General features: G+C 34.5%; 1 protein-coding gene across 6 annotated transcripts in view; it reads right to left on the reverse strand.

Annotated features, from left to right (window-relative positions):
- Nucleotides 1–15,622, reverse strand: part of LOC149785859 (PHD finger protein 20-like) — a 97,771-nt gene that overhangs the window by 18,613 nt on the left and 63,536 nt on the right. For 5 of the 6 annotated variants that reach the window (XM_089979832.1, XM_089979829.1, XM_089979830.1 and 2 more), the window contains 4 exons: nucleotides 13,929–14,051; nucleotides 10,083–10,246; nucleotides 6,236–6,335; nucleotides 4,202–4,466 (listed from right to left, as the gene is read on the reverse strand). In XM_089979832.1, the coding sequence (XP_089835958.1) occupies nucleotides 4,202–4,466; nucleotides 6,236–6,335; nucleotides 10,083–10,246; nucleotides 13,929–14,051 (652 nt within the window). The remainder of the gene's footprint in view (nucleotides 1–4,201; nucleotides 4,467–6,235; nucleotides 6,336–10,082; nucleotides 10,247–13,928; nucleotides 14,052–15,622) is intronic. The other variant, XM_089979831.1, reaches the window with a different exon arrangement.

Here is a 15,622-nt window from a genome sequence, read left to right on the forward strand (position 1 = left end):
ATGATGCTGTGACACCCTGTCTGCCTTTCTGGCAGTTATAATGATGCTGTGACACCCTGTCTGCCTTTCTGGCAGCTATAATGATGCTGTGACACCCTCTGTCTGCCTTTCTGGCAGCTATAATGATGCTGTGACACCCTCTGTCTGCCTTTCTGGCAATCAGTCTGATCACTATCCCATCTTCTCTAGTCTAACTTCAAATGGATTTTCAGTTGACTTTATGAGATTTTTGCCTAATGGTGGTATTGTGGAAAAAAAACTTGTAATGCATCAATGATGGTTTGACGAGTTATGTGATGACATCTGATTTCAAATTTACAGAGTTTCCTTGGCTGATTGAGATGTGTATTACAACTCTATGATCTTAAACAAAGAAACAGAAAAGAGTGAAAACCAACAACTTGTGTAAAATTCAACAATTAATTTCCCTTTCTATACAAAGTGAAAAATGTATTTTTTAAAAAGCCTACAGTATTTCAAATTAAATTTCAAATAATCTTAGAATTTCTAACACAAGTCCTAATGATTAAAGTTTTAATAAACTTAAGTGGCATTCCAAAACAAATCCATTGCTTAAGTGTTGATGTACCTGTAATGACATGTGTCATAGTGATGTGCCAACAGTCTCTTGTTGAATCACAATAATATAATCCAAGAATATATTCCTATTTGAATTTCACTAAAAATCCAAGTCTCTATTTCCAAGATATTTTTTGAGCACTTAGTATTACCTGAGAAGAATAACTTGAATGAAATAACCTGAATAAATAAATTCCAGCTGAAATGAAACAATGGACACAACAATAGAACAACTGATTCTGGTCAGCTCTTATAGCATGAATTAATAATTTCTAGATTAAAAAGTCCTCTACATGACCTCCAGTCTCGATTAGGTTTTTCTAAACAAAACCATTACCTAATGAAAAATTTCACTCTGGAAGTTTCCAAATGATAAAATCAATGTCATATTTGGAGGGTCTGTTCCTAAACTTACAAAATGTTGTAAATAACAGGAAGACCTGGGATTTCATAGAGGAATTCCAAATGTTCTGGACTCAGATTGAGATAAACATGTTGTTTACAAAACAAAAATCAATGAATCAGGTCAGGCAGAAAATGAATTTGCTTTTGAACAAGGTCAAGTCCAAAATACCATTATCCATAGTAACATATAATAACAAGAAATTTTATTTAAAAAAACAAACAATGAAAATTAAATACACATAACACATGCCTCCTGCTATAGCATCTGTTCAATGATATCCTTTCAAATTAATTTTGGTTTGAAAAACTGAGAACGCATGTCTATATAAATTTAATGACAACATGAGATGTCTTTTACTCAAAGTGTCATTTCAACACACATTACTGGAAGCACCATCCACTGGTAACAGTGAAACAGAGGCTACTATAGTATTTTAACAGAACCTTGTTTGACTCAGATCTTACAGTGCCACACAGACTATTATAACATTTTAATGGAGACTTATTGGACTCAGATCTTACAGTGCCACACAGACTATTATAGTATTTTAATGGAGACTTGTTTGACTAAGATCTTACAGTGCCACACAGACTATTATAGTATTTTAATGGAGACTTATTGGACTCAGATCTTACAGTGCCACACAGACTATTATAGCATTTTAATGGAGACTTGTTTGAGTCAAGATCTTACAGTGCCACACATTCATAGACTAATAGTGTTTTAACAGTCTTGTTTGACTCAAGATCTTACAGTGCCACACAAACTGAGACTAATAGTGTTTTAACAGTCTTGTTTGACTCAAGATCTTACAGTGTCACACAGAGACTAATAGTATTTCAACAGTCTTGTTTGACTGAAGATCTTACAGTGCCACACAGACATAGACTAATAGTGTTTTAACAGTCTTGTTTGACTCAAGATCTAACAGTGTCACAAAGAGACTAATAGTATTTTAACAGTCTTGTTTGACTCAAGATCTTACTGTGCCACACAGACATAGACTAATATGGCATTTTAACAGTCTTGTTTAACTCATGATCTTACAGTGTCACACAGAGACTAATAGTATTTTAAGTCTTGTTTGACTCAAAATCTTACAGTGCCACACAGACAAACTAATAGTGTTTTAACAGTCTTGTTTGACTCAAGATCTTACAGTGCCACACGGACAGAGACTAATAGTATTTTAAGTCTTGTTTGACTCAAGATCTTACTGTGCCACACAAACATAGACTAATACAGTGTTTTAACAGTCTTGTTTGACTCAAGATCTAACAGTGTCACAAAGAGACTAATAGTATTTTAAGTCTTGTTTGACTCAAGATCTTACTGTGCCACACAGACATAGACTAATATGGTATTTTAACAGTCTTGTTTAACTCATGATCTTACAGTGTCACAAAGAGACTAATAGTATTTTAAGTCTTGTTTGACTCAAAATCTTACAGTGCCACACAGACAAACTAATAGTGTTTTAACAGTCTTGTTTGACTCAAGATCTTACAGTGCCACACAGACATAGACTAATACAGTGTTTTAACTGTCTTGTTTGACTCAAGATCTAACAGTGTCACAAAGAGACTAATAGTATTTTAAGTCTTGTTTGACTCAAGATCTTACTGTGCCACACAGACATAGACTAATACAGTGTTTAACAGAGTCTTGTTTGACTCAAGATCTTACAGTGCAACTGAACAAGATTATGATTATCTTTTCCTGAACTCCACACATACTCAACTGCGCAGGTGAATTCCATGTACTACAAAATCTTGAACAAAAGATTTCCAAGAAAAATCTAAATACACCAAATTTGATAGTGTCCATTTCTGTTTCATTTTGTGGGGAAAATATCATCTGCTCATGTAAACAGACTGTTTAGAGGCAATACTTCATGAGGCAACCAGTACAATGAAAGAAACAATGCTTGTAATGTTAACCAAACTTGTGTCATTTATATATATATATATATATATATATATATATATATATATATATATATATATAGCCGAAATATGTTTTACAATATGAAGATATGAAGAGTTGATGTATAAATATATCAAAGCTGACCACATCAATGGATTTCTTTGCAGATTTTTCATTATAACTCTGCTAAAGACAGATCATAGACAATTAAACCAGGCCAAAGTCTCTGCAAGATCAAACAGCATACCAAGCTGCACTGAAATCCAATAAGAAATAAGAGAAATTCAATGTTAAATAAGGGAAATCTAATAAGAAATAAGGGAATTCCAATAAGAAATAAGTGATTTAGGATTGAAATCCAATAACAAATAAGGGATTTATAGTACAGAAATACGAAGTGGTTGCATGACAATTAGGGACTTTAATGACACTAAATGATGACATGGTACACTGACAACAAACGCTGCTAAGGTCTCATCAACAGCCAGCTGCTTAATAAAACTGGATGAAATCTAGCAATAATTAAGAAAGCTATTGTTTGGAAAAGCCAATCAGTGGGGATAACTCTGTTGAGCAGTGACAATGAATGCTGACTGAATTCCAATAATAATTATGGAAGCTATTGCTTGTAAAGGATAATCTGGGGCTAAAACTCTATTAAACAGAGAAAATGAATGCTAACATTTGATCTCAGCCAAAGTGTCATCAACAACAAGTTCCATCCCAAATTTGGCTAAAATAAATTAATAATTAAACGAGTTTTTATGTGGAAACATAAGTGGGTGGTTACAAGCTATAGGTCTGCTAAACAATAATGATGATGCTAAAAACTAAACTAAATACCAAGAAAGTTAGCAGTGGTAACAAGCTATAGGTCTGCTAAACAATAATGATGATGCTAAAAACTAAACTAAATACCAAGAAAGTTAGCAGTGGTAACAAGCTATAGGTCTGCTAAACAATAATGATGATGCTAAAAACTAAACTAAATACCAAGAAAGTAACAAGTCTATAATAATAATTTTTATTAATGATATAAAATATTATCACAGATTTAAGTAGTGAGAAAAATGAACTTGTTTGCAAAACAAAAAAAAATGTATATCCCTCAAAATAAATATATTCATAGTACTTTGTTAAATTCTGATTATGGATCCTGTCTTATATACAATCAAAGTAAATTATTTTTCTCTCAGTTCTGGACCAAGAACAAGTTAAACGGTGATAAAATCCCAATTTTTTGTACCTTCCCCTTAATTTATTGATGACAAAAAATGAGACTGTATCTACCTGACAATCTTCAGTTTCTGTTTCATAGCATGTAGTACCATGGTGAGGTTATGAATGTCCCCAATTAGATCATGTGTGGCTTTAATGGCCTGACACTTTTCCTCGCCCTGGCCTTGGCTCAACAGGAAGTCAAAGGATGGAATCTGGCCTTGCCGAAACCATTCCTGTTCATGGATGTAATGGCAACCTTCTCGTATTCCTAAAGAAGGAACAGCAACGGTTGAAAGAGGACACTGAAGATCATCTGCCTCACTGTTTGAAAATCCTTCAATACAATAAATTTACAGACTTATTTGTGTCCTTTTCCAAACATAAATGAATTCATCTAACGAAGCTAAAAGGGTGATATTCTTAAAAAGCTAACAGGGTCATATGTACTTAAAACATTTGTTTCTTGACAACTTACTAGCATTAAATGTCAGTGAATACTTGGTTATAACATGACTTTTGTAATAAGGCAGGTACAGTATTCCATTACTGTAAGACCATTCTTATAACATGGTTCTTACGATTAGGCAGGTACAGTATTATAAGGCCATTCTTCATAACATGGTTTTTGTAATAAGGCAGATACTGTATTATAAGACCATTCTTCATAACATGGTTTTTGTAATAAGGCAGGTACAGTATTATATGGCAATTCTTCATAACATGGTTTTTGTAATAAGGCAGATACAGTATTCCATTACTATAAGGCTGTTCTTTAAAACATGGTTTTTGTAATAAGGCAGGTACAAAACTCTAAGGTCACTCTTTATAACGTGTTTTTTGTAATAAGGCAGGCCTAGTATTCCATTACTATAAGGCCGTTCTTTATAACATGGTTTTTGTAATAAGGCTGGTACAAAACTATAAGGCCATTCTTTATAACATGGTTTTTGTAATAAGGCAGGTACAAAACTATAAGGCCATTCTTTATAACATGGTTTTTGTAATAAGGCAGGTAAAAAACTATAAGGCCATTCTTTATAACATGGTTTTTGTAATAAGGCAGGTACAAAACTATAAGGCCATTCTTTATAACATGGTTTTTGTAATAAGGCAGGTCTAGTATTCCATTACTATAAGGCCATTCTTTAAAACATAGTTTTTGTAATAAGGCAGGTATGGAAATGAATCCCATTTCATTAAGTGTGGTATCCTCTGTGACTCCATGGCCTACATTATAATGAGTGATACCACATATGATCAAAGATTTTGTTCTGGTAACATGTTTTAAGTATATAAAGGATCTGAATTAAATCCTCATTTCATATGAAATTTATCTGACAAGTTGTTATACAAGTCTCCCTAAAGATCTGACATAAGTTCTCATTTCATATCAAATTTATCTGACAAGTTGTTAAACAAGTTTCCTAAAGATCTGATACAAGTTCTCATTTCATATGAAATTTATCTCACAAGTTGTTACACAAGTCTTTCTAAAGATCTGACACAAGTTCTCATTTCATATCAAATTTATCTGACAAGTTGTTATACAAGTTTCCTAAAGATCTCATACAAGTTCTCATTTCATATGAAATTTATGGGACAAGTTGTTATACAAGTCTTTCTAAAGATCTGTCACAAGTTCTTATTTCATATGAAATTTATCTGACAAGTTGTTATACAAGTTTCCTAAAGATCTCATACAAGTTCTCATTTCATATGAAATTTATGGGACAAGTTGTTATACAAGTCTCCCTAAAGATCTGACACAAGTTCTTATTTCATATCAAATTTATATGACAAGTTGTTATACAAGTCTCCCTAAAGATCTGACACAAGTCCTCATTTCATATGAAATTTATGGGACAAGTTGTTATACAAATCTCCCTGAAGATCTGGCACAAGTTCTCATTTCATATCAAATTTATCTGACAAGTTGTTATATAAGTCTCCCTAAAGATCTGACACAAGTCCTCATTTCATATGAAATTTATGGGACAAGTTTGTTATATACAAGTCGCCCTAAAGATCTGACACAAGTCCTCATAAGGAAGTTGTTATACCAGTCTCCTTAAAGACGATGACAACTGATTCTATGTGACCCACCTGGTGGATTTTCACAGACAGAGCAGATGTATTTTTTGGGTAGAGAAGTCTCATTGATGTGAAAACATGCTGCATGCTGCCAGCACAAGCACACTTCGCACTGAAATGAGAGAGCACATTTTTAGTAAATTGTATTTCTCTGAGAGTACTTACCCAATCACATTACAGAACCATCCAATCTAAACTGGAGACAGTTTGTGTCCAATGAAGTGGCATGTAACTAGCTCACATTTCTTGCTGAAGCAAATCCTATCAGAAAACATGTCTTGTATAAGAGTAATATTAGCAAAGGTTTGATCTGATCTGAAAAAAAACCATGTCAAAACCCATGAGAGATCCCATTTTGGAAAAGTGAGGGATTTTGGTCTATTCAAATCAAAACTGGCTTAGAGTTCTGATAGACTTTTTTCATGACCAACATCCCTTATTCCATGATGCCTCAAAGTGTCAATAGCATGGAGCAAGAACCTTTGAAAGCAATCAGAGTTAATTTTTTCTACTCAAACAACCAGATAAACACCAGATGTGGGATTGTGGTACTCAAAGGGACAAAGTTGTTGACTCAGCACCAATACCTGAAAACATTCTACTTTCCCTCATGTGCCTTCAAAATGGAAAGCTTTCTAGGTCACAAGATTCTCTCCATAACTGAAGTCTGAAAACCTTTCCTTGCAGAGATCTAACAACTAGTGCCAGTCATGCTTGAATAGGGATGAAATAAGAGCAGCTTTCGGAACAGCAGAGCTGCCAACCATCCTGACTTGCAATTAGTAAAATAGTGAAAATGTCAATGTTGCTGATCTCAAACATGAAAAGGCTGGTTATGTTTACTTAGAAGACTCACAAACAATGCTTCAGCATTGGTAGCTTGCAGGACTTGAGTAGGTGGCTTCAAGTATTCCAGCATTGGTAGCTTGCAGGACTGGAGTAGGTGGCTTCAGGTATTCCGGCATTGGTAGCTTGCAGGATTTGAGTAGGTGGCTTCAGGTATTCCATCACTGGCAGCTTGCAGGACTTGAGTAGGTGGCTTCACGTATTCCAGCATTGTTAGATTGCAGGACTTGAGTAGATGGCTTCATGTATTCCAGCATTGGTAGCTTGCAGGACTTGAGTAGGTGGCTTCACGTATTCCAGCATTGGTAGATTGCAGGACTTGAGTAGATGGCTTTAAGTATTCCAGCACTGGTAGATTGCAGGACTTGAGTAGATGGCTTTAAGTATTCCAGCGCTGGTAGATTGCAGGACTGGAGTAAGTGGCTTCAGATATTCCGGCATTGGTAGCTTGCAGGATTTGAGTAGGTGGCTTCAGGTATTCCAGCATTGGTAGCCTGCAGGACTTGAGTAGGTGGCTTCAGGTATTCCAGCATTGGTAGCTTGCAGGACTTGAGTAGGTGGCTTCACGTATTCCAGCATTGGTAGATTGCAGGACTTGAGTAGATGGCTTTAAGTATTCCAGCATTGGTAGATTGCAGGACTTGAGTAGATGGCTTTAAGTATTCCAGCACTGGTAGATTGCAGGACTTGGGTAGGTGGCTTCAGGTATTCCACAGCTGAAATCTGCTGGGTGCTCTTAATTTTCCTGATATCTATGCACTTTTTCACATCATCTCTGCCACATGTCCACAGGGGCTCATATTGCTGTTTACATTTTACCTGTCATACATGTACTATATAATATTATATAGTACATGTATGACAGGTAAATTGCAAGCAATGTAAGCCACTGTGCAAATTCCTATTTCTAAAATTTGTGGAACACTGTGCGCAAAAATAAGCATAATGTACATCGATATTTGATGGTTGAATACAAGGCTAATTTTTGGTGAATTCCAGTCTGTACTTCACATTTTGTGCAATAAATTTATTTTTCCTTGGAGAAAATATTTTAACAGTAGTGTAGCTAAATTACGAAATAGTGCTAATCCAGATGATGAGATGTCGAATGGTTAACGATTAGAGGTGTCATCGCATGCATGGAAAAATATGAACTCAAGCAAAATACAATATATGCTAATCTTTCAATATCTAAAAAATTCCTACACTCGAAAAGCTGTCTTCATTTAGTGTTTGTTTTTTTTTAAAATTCCAGTTGCAATGAGTAACACGTGCCATTTTTTAAAAAAAATTGGGCCCCATTTTCTTCACAAGTATTTGTAAAACTTCTGTTCTAAATATACTTTAAATAGTTTTAAATGCTTGCTACAGGGCAAACTAACAACTGGATATAGTTATGCTAACATCTATACTATCAGTATGGGAACGTTATTGGCATCAGTGACCATTGCTGATATCAAGACTAGCAATTAACAGGATAAAAGTTATTTTATTCTTAAGTCGATTAAAAATTGTGGAATTCATTATTTGTTTGCTGCAGCGTGAATCACTATTGAGAGTCGTGAAATTAACACCAAAATCATTAGGGTTGGCAGGTCTGGAACAGGTTAGACTTTGGGATGAATTTCCTGGTCACATCTATCACTGGAACTGATTGTTAACAAAGTACTTGTCCCACCTGAGGGGGCTATCTGAATCAGTCTGCAGTACTGCCCTTCATCTTCTTTACTACTTTTGGTACTAGGTGGTGGTGGTGGTGGTGGTTAGCAAAGGCCCCAAACCCCTCCCAACTGACTGACAGTGCATGTATGGTCCAGGCTTCTGGGTTTGTGACCAGGGTGACAATGGTGAGCCATCTGTGATGCCACTTTGTCACAAAAAACTGAATCTTAAGATAACCCCAAAATGCACAAATTCAATATATTCCCAGATCTGCCAGTGCATTATACTTTGTAAATAAGGATCGATGCCATCCACAGTTGGGTGTATAAATTATACTTTGTAAACAATGAACAATGCCATTTAGTTGGGTGTATACATTATAATTTTTGTATACAAAGAATGATGCCATCCACAGCTGGGTGTATAAATTATACTTTGTAAACAAAGAATGATGCCATTTAGATGGGTGTATACATTATACTTTGTAAACAAAGAATGATGCCATTTAGACGGGTGTATACATTAGACACAGGTTAGTAAGATACAGTTTTTACAGTACTATTTTTCAACATAGGTGAACTAAGAGAAAAGTGTGTTTCACTTCAGGCAATTTTTTAAAAAGAGCCCAATAAATACTACATGAGATATCGTTTTTAATCCATTGATAATCCTTTGTCTCCAATGGTCCTAACTTATATGACATTGGAACAGTGGAAGCTGAAATCAAATTGTTCTATCTTAAAGGACTCAAATGGTCCCAGCTTACAGGACTCAAACGGTTCTAGCTTAAAGGACTCAAATGGTCCTAGCTTATAGGACTCAAATGGTCCTAGCTTATAGGACTCAAATGGTCCAAGCTTAAAAGACTCAGATGGTTCTAGCACTCAAATGGTTATAGCTTATAGGACTCAAATGGTTCTGGCTTACAGGACTTGAATGGTTCTAGCTTAAATGACTCAATTGGTTCTAAGTTATATGACTCCAGTGGTCTTAGTTGTAGTTTTCTCATTACCTTTGTCAGCAAAAGAGAGTCCTGTTTAGAACTGTATCCCACGAAATTTTATTTTCCAGAATTTTGTCAATATAATTTTGAAGGTGGAACTTTCAGTCAAAATATATATTTCCAAAAATCCCAAATGGTTGGCATCTCTGCACATGTATCATGCACCGTTGGAAGATTTAAAGATTTAAGAATAAAATGTCATGTCGTCACTGTTGTAAGTTTAACAGATTTAAGAATAAATTGTCACATTTCCCAAACTTATATTTCAAACAAGCTTATGAGATTCCATACTTATTTACTGTGATTAGACCTAGAAGACTCGGTAAGGACCAACTTTGTTTTACACACCTGTATCATGAGTCCATTTTCCTCATTCACACCACAGATACAGTTGACCACCTCAACTTTCTCCAACTCATCTTCTGTCATTCCGGATTCCTCAGTAACAGCCGTGTCTTGGCTGGCTGTCCTCTCATGCTTCACAGCCTGAACATCCTCTGGGCTTGCTAACACTTTGGACAAGACAATCAGAGAGATAATTTAGAAATTACAAATTACTGAAGCATTTTGGTCAGTGGGTTGGTGGTGATATATTATTAAAAATTATTATTATTATTTATCAGAAAAAAAATCTTCTTGACAAAATGTTCATCAATAATTAAACTAGAATTTTGTTAATCAATAATTAAACTAGAATTTTGTTAATTAATAATTAAACTTGAATTTTGTTAGTCAATAATTAAACAAGAATTTTGTTAGTCAATGAAAAAACAAGAATTTTGTTAGTCAATAATTATACTAGAATTTTGTTAGTCAATAATTAAACTAGAATTTTGTTAGTCAATAATTAAACTAGAAGTTTGTTAGTCAATAATTAAACTAGAATTTTGTTAGTCAATAATTAAACAAGAATTTTATTAGTCAATAATTAAACTAGAATTTTGTGTATATAAGACACTTGTCACAACACATCTCTCTTTTGACCTTCACCCAGAAGTTTGAGCCTCTTGGATAGGTCCCTAAGGGCAAGGAATGCTCCAAGGGCAGATGTCAGGTATGTGTACTTACCTTTTCATGCCCACTAAGTATGCTAATAGTAATAGAGTGGGGTGGGATCTTGATAGTTTCCAAGATATGACCCACTGTCTAAATCCCATGGGCATAAAGATGGATGCATGTGACTATGTACGTTGCATATATACATTTACATTTTCATGCCCAGATAATGAACATATCATTATAAGGCAGGGATCTCATTTTATTTTACAATATCATGATTCAGGGAGCTAAATTCCTTATGGTGAGGAAAACACTATGTCATAAAGATCATAGTACTGACAATAAAATTTAAGTTGTTATGGCAGCCATACTGGATGTATCATAAGAAGTCTAATGCTGAAAACCCCATATTGATATAGCCATCCATTTGGGAGCAGTAGAGATAACAATATTTTCAAGATATGACGTTCCATTCAGGATTGGCAATAGCAAGATTTTCAAGAAGTATGTTGTGGTGCCCATATTAGATGTCAGATCTGGGCCTTTTTCATTTCAGACCAAATGAACATCATAAGAAGTACACCACTCCCTCGATAACTCGCGCCCTGATAACTCGTGAACCCACTTATAATGCAGAGTCAGGCGTGGATCCCATTTTTTAAAACCAGAAAATACCAAAAAATAATACCTGTTTCTTAAAACTTGAAGAAAATTGTGATAAAAATTGGTAATTGAAACGCTGATATATCGCTCATTTTATAGTCAAAAACGGTAGATAGGACCTCCAAATTTTAATCACCATTTTGAAATTATCAACTTTTAATAAGTCAAAGAAGTTGTTACATTTTCTCTGCAAATGCATTCTTAGTACATCGTAATTAAAGATATTCAAGGAAATTTTGATCAATGAAAATGATCAAAATGCCTAGTGTAGTCAGTACATCAATACTTAAATACCAATTAAATTATTTTTGTCAAGTGAAATTTGTGTTTTAATTCTATCTTTTAGTTCCTCTTAAGTGTAATCATCATCAATGCAATGTGTGTTTAAACAAAAAATGTGTCAATCTACTGTAACAGCTATGCCTGCAGGCATTTCTTTGAGAACCTAATTAAGTGCTGACCATGTTTTGATAACTGACTTGTGAAAGTATTTCTTGTAGTCTTACACTGAATTAAAAGCTGGCCTCCGATGTATTATCACGTTAATTGTCTTTTGAATCAAATAAAGGTGGTGGATTAAAGGAAAAGTTAAAAGGTACACAAATCCTACAAACTTAAAATCCAGCAGCCCCCGTTCATATGTTGGGTGAACTCACTCCATGGAAAAATTGAACACTGTTAAAAATATTATTGTATATGTAACATAAACTACCTTAAATTAACCAACTCATTCAAAACTGATCAAAGATAGCAAGGCAACCAAGCTAAAAGAATACATCATAAAATAAAGAGCTTAGTTTCACAGATACTGACCACTGTGGGCAAGCGAGTTTCAGAGAATTCCTGAACTGGCACTTAGAGATATCCTCAAGGATGATAAGAAGTTTCACTATTACTTCCAGTGAAATCACGACACCAATAATGTACTAATTGAACAAATCAAAAATTGAGTTTCGACGCAGATGATTGTCTCATGAAATAAATGTCGCTTGTTTTTGAGAGAAAAAAAAGAATCTTGTTTGGTGGTGAATCAACAGTTAGTCTAGTTCCCTGCTAACAGACTCCCAATTTGGTGGGATATTATTAAAAACCACACCAGGAACCAGACTAATCAACAAAACAAAAAGCAGTGACATAATACACGTTTGTGCATACACGTGATGGTTGTTGAAATTAGTTCAAACAATCTTTCACATTTTGAAAATAAATGTTATTTATACAGAATAATGAACAACTTCATTAGAAAAAGCAAGTTATTAACAATTATTATTGACATGATTGTAAAAAGAGGATTCAGTCATTAAACAGCCCAGTCCCCTAGCTTTCCCCTGCGTTATTCTCGATGTTTAAGCAGATTTTTTCAATTTATGGAGATCCCTCAGTAACTTGTGCCCTCGCTTATAATGCAGTCCATGTTTGTGGACCCCGTTGTGCGCAAGTTATCGAAGGAGAGCTGTATGCTGTGGTGCCAATACTGGTTGTCAGATCTGGGCCTTTTTCATTTAAGATGAAATGAACATCATAAGAAGTCTTCTGGTGAAAAATCAAATGTCAATAAGACTTTCTGTTCAAGGTAGTTCTGATAAAAATTTTAAGATGACTTCTATGGTGGCCATATTGAATGTCTGACTGGCATCATTTTTACTTAGGACCAGCTAGACATCATAAGTATTTAGGCTGATATGACCATCCACTCAAGAGGAGTAGACATTGCAAGACAGTGGCAGCCATATTCTACTTAGATTGCCACTATTTTCATTTAGGACTAGACATCATACGAAGTATTTTAGTGAAAAACCCGTGTTGATGATATAACCATCCTTTCAGGAGGGGTAGCAATAAAAAGATTTTCAAGATGGTCACTGTGGGGGCCCTACTGGATGCCATATCAGCACCATTTTTATCTTATACTAACTAGACATTACAAAAAGTTTTTAAATAAAACCCTATGTTGATATGAATATCCATTCAGAAGAAGTAGTGATTAAAAAATTTGCAAGGCGGCTGCCATGGTGACCATACTGGATACTGGATTGGCACCATTTCAATTTAGGATCAACTAAACATAAGAAGTGTTTCACTGAAAACTGCATGTTGATATAAAAAAAAAATTCAAGATGATCATTGCGGCCGACGTATTGGACATTCAAGTAGCACCATCATCTTTTAGGATTAACTAGACCATAGGATGAATGTGTGTATAGAGTTTCACTGCAATCTCCAAGTAGTTTATGAATAGTATTAATCGGATGACATATGATGGACAAGGTTTTTCTATGACCTGTGTAACTAAAATTCCTGGTGATTTACATTGTTATAAAAGGTGTTCATTTATTGCTGCATAACATCTACCCTGAATGGGTCTTTAGGGACATTAGTAGCTGATGAGACCCTGGGCAATGGAGGAGGTACATTAAACATGATGTGACCCTCTAAAACCAGATGACACTGTATGCAGAATGCTGATTATAATCACACACATCTTCATTACTAGATTCAAGACAATGAAAGAAACTTTCTGAACTGCCTCACCTTCTAATTTTTCATCATCAACGCTAATATTACTGGTGATACTGCCTGCTGATATGTGTCGTTTTTTACGACTGCTAGATGTGACCAACTTGGACGACTGTGAATGATCAGAGTCTGTAGAACCTGGAATATTAAAGTATCTGATATTCATCGTACAAGATTTAATGAAGTCAGCAACAAAGGATTTGATATTCATCGTACAAGATTTAATGAAGTCAGCAACAAAGTATCTGATATTCATCGTACAAGATTTAATGAAGTCAGCAACAAAGTATCTGATATTCATCGTACAAGATTTAATGAAGTCAGCAACAAAGTATCTGATATTCATCGTACAAGATTTAATGAAGTCAGCAACAAAGTATCTGATATTCATCGTACAAGATTTAATGAAGTCAGCAACAAAGTATCTGATATTCATCGTACAAGATTTAATGAAGTCAGCAACAAAGTATCTGATATTCATCGTACAAGATTTAATGAAGTCAGCAACAAAGGATTTGATATTCATCGTACAAGATTTATGAAGTCAGCAACAAAGTATCTGATATTCATCGTACAAGATTTAATGAAGTCAGCAACAAAGGATTTGATATTCATCGTACAAGATTTAATGAAGTCAGCAACAAAGGATTTGATATTCATCGTATAAGATTTAATGAAGTCAGTAATAAAGTATCTGATATTCATCATACAAGATTTAATGAAGTAAGTCAGCAACAAAGGATTTGATATTCATCGTATAAGATTTAATGAATTAAGTCAGTAACAAAGGATTTGATATTCATCGTACAAGATTTAATGAAGTACGTCAGTAACAAAGGATTTGATATTCATCGTACAAGATTTAATGAAGTCAGCAACAAAGGATTTGATATTCATCGTATAAGATTTAATGAAGTCAGTAACAAAGTATCTGATATTCATCGTACAAGATTTAATGAATTAAGTCAGTAACAAAGGATTTGATATTCATCGTACAAGATTTAATGAAGTACGTCAGTAACAAAGGATTTGATATTCATCGTACAAAATTTAATGAATTAAGTCTGCAACAAAGTTGGTCAAAAAAAGAGTACACTGGGTGGTGTGCTAGTAAAAAGGGTTACTTGTACTGTGGACAAGCTGTTAGTTTGTTGTGGCTTAAACAAAAGGGATATGTTCATACAAAAGGTATGTGACAACTGTTTCACTCATCAAAGGACGCATGAGTTTGCCAGTGAAGGTAAGATTATAGAGGTTTGGGACACATGTATAGGTAACCAATGGACTTAGAATTTCATCCACTGTGAATATGCTGATATTTGCTCCAAAAAATTCACTACATTATATTTAAAAATATGCATGGTTTTTTTTACAGTATGTTACATTCTCAGAGTCTGTGCAATGCTATCAGAATGCATATTTACAGCGAATACATGAAAAACTGTCCCGACAGAACAGGTCATGCAAATTGTTATCACATGAAAAATTCCAATGAGAGACTGGGTCTTGCAAAATGCTAACACATGAAAATATGCAACCAAGGGTACCACTAAAAAAGACTGGAATAAAGTACCTTGTCACTTAAACAAAAAAGTATGGAAGAAAGTACCTTGTTACTTAATGTCCATAGAGTAATAGTGACTAAAGATTTCAAATTTATCAAACTTGCACAGGTTGAAGATCATGGACTCATTAACAACTACACAAAG

Source organism: Sinohyriopsis cumingii, chromosome 13 (genome assembly GCF_028554795.1).
Source record: "Sinohyriopsis cumingii isolate HCF-2022 chromosome 13, ASM2855479v2, whole genome shotgun sequence".
NCBI lineage: Eukaryota > Metazoa > Mollusca > Bivalvia > Unionida > Unionidae > Sinohyriopsis > Sinohyriopsis cumingii.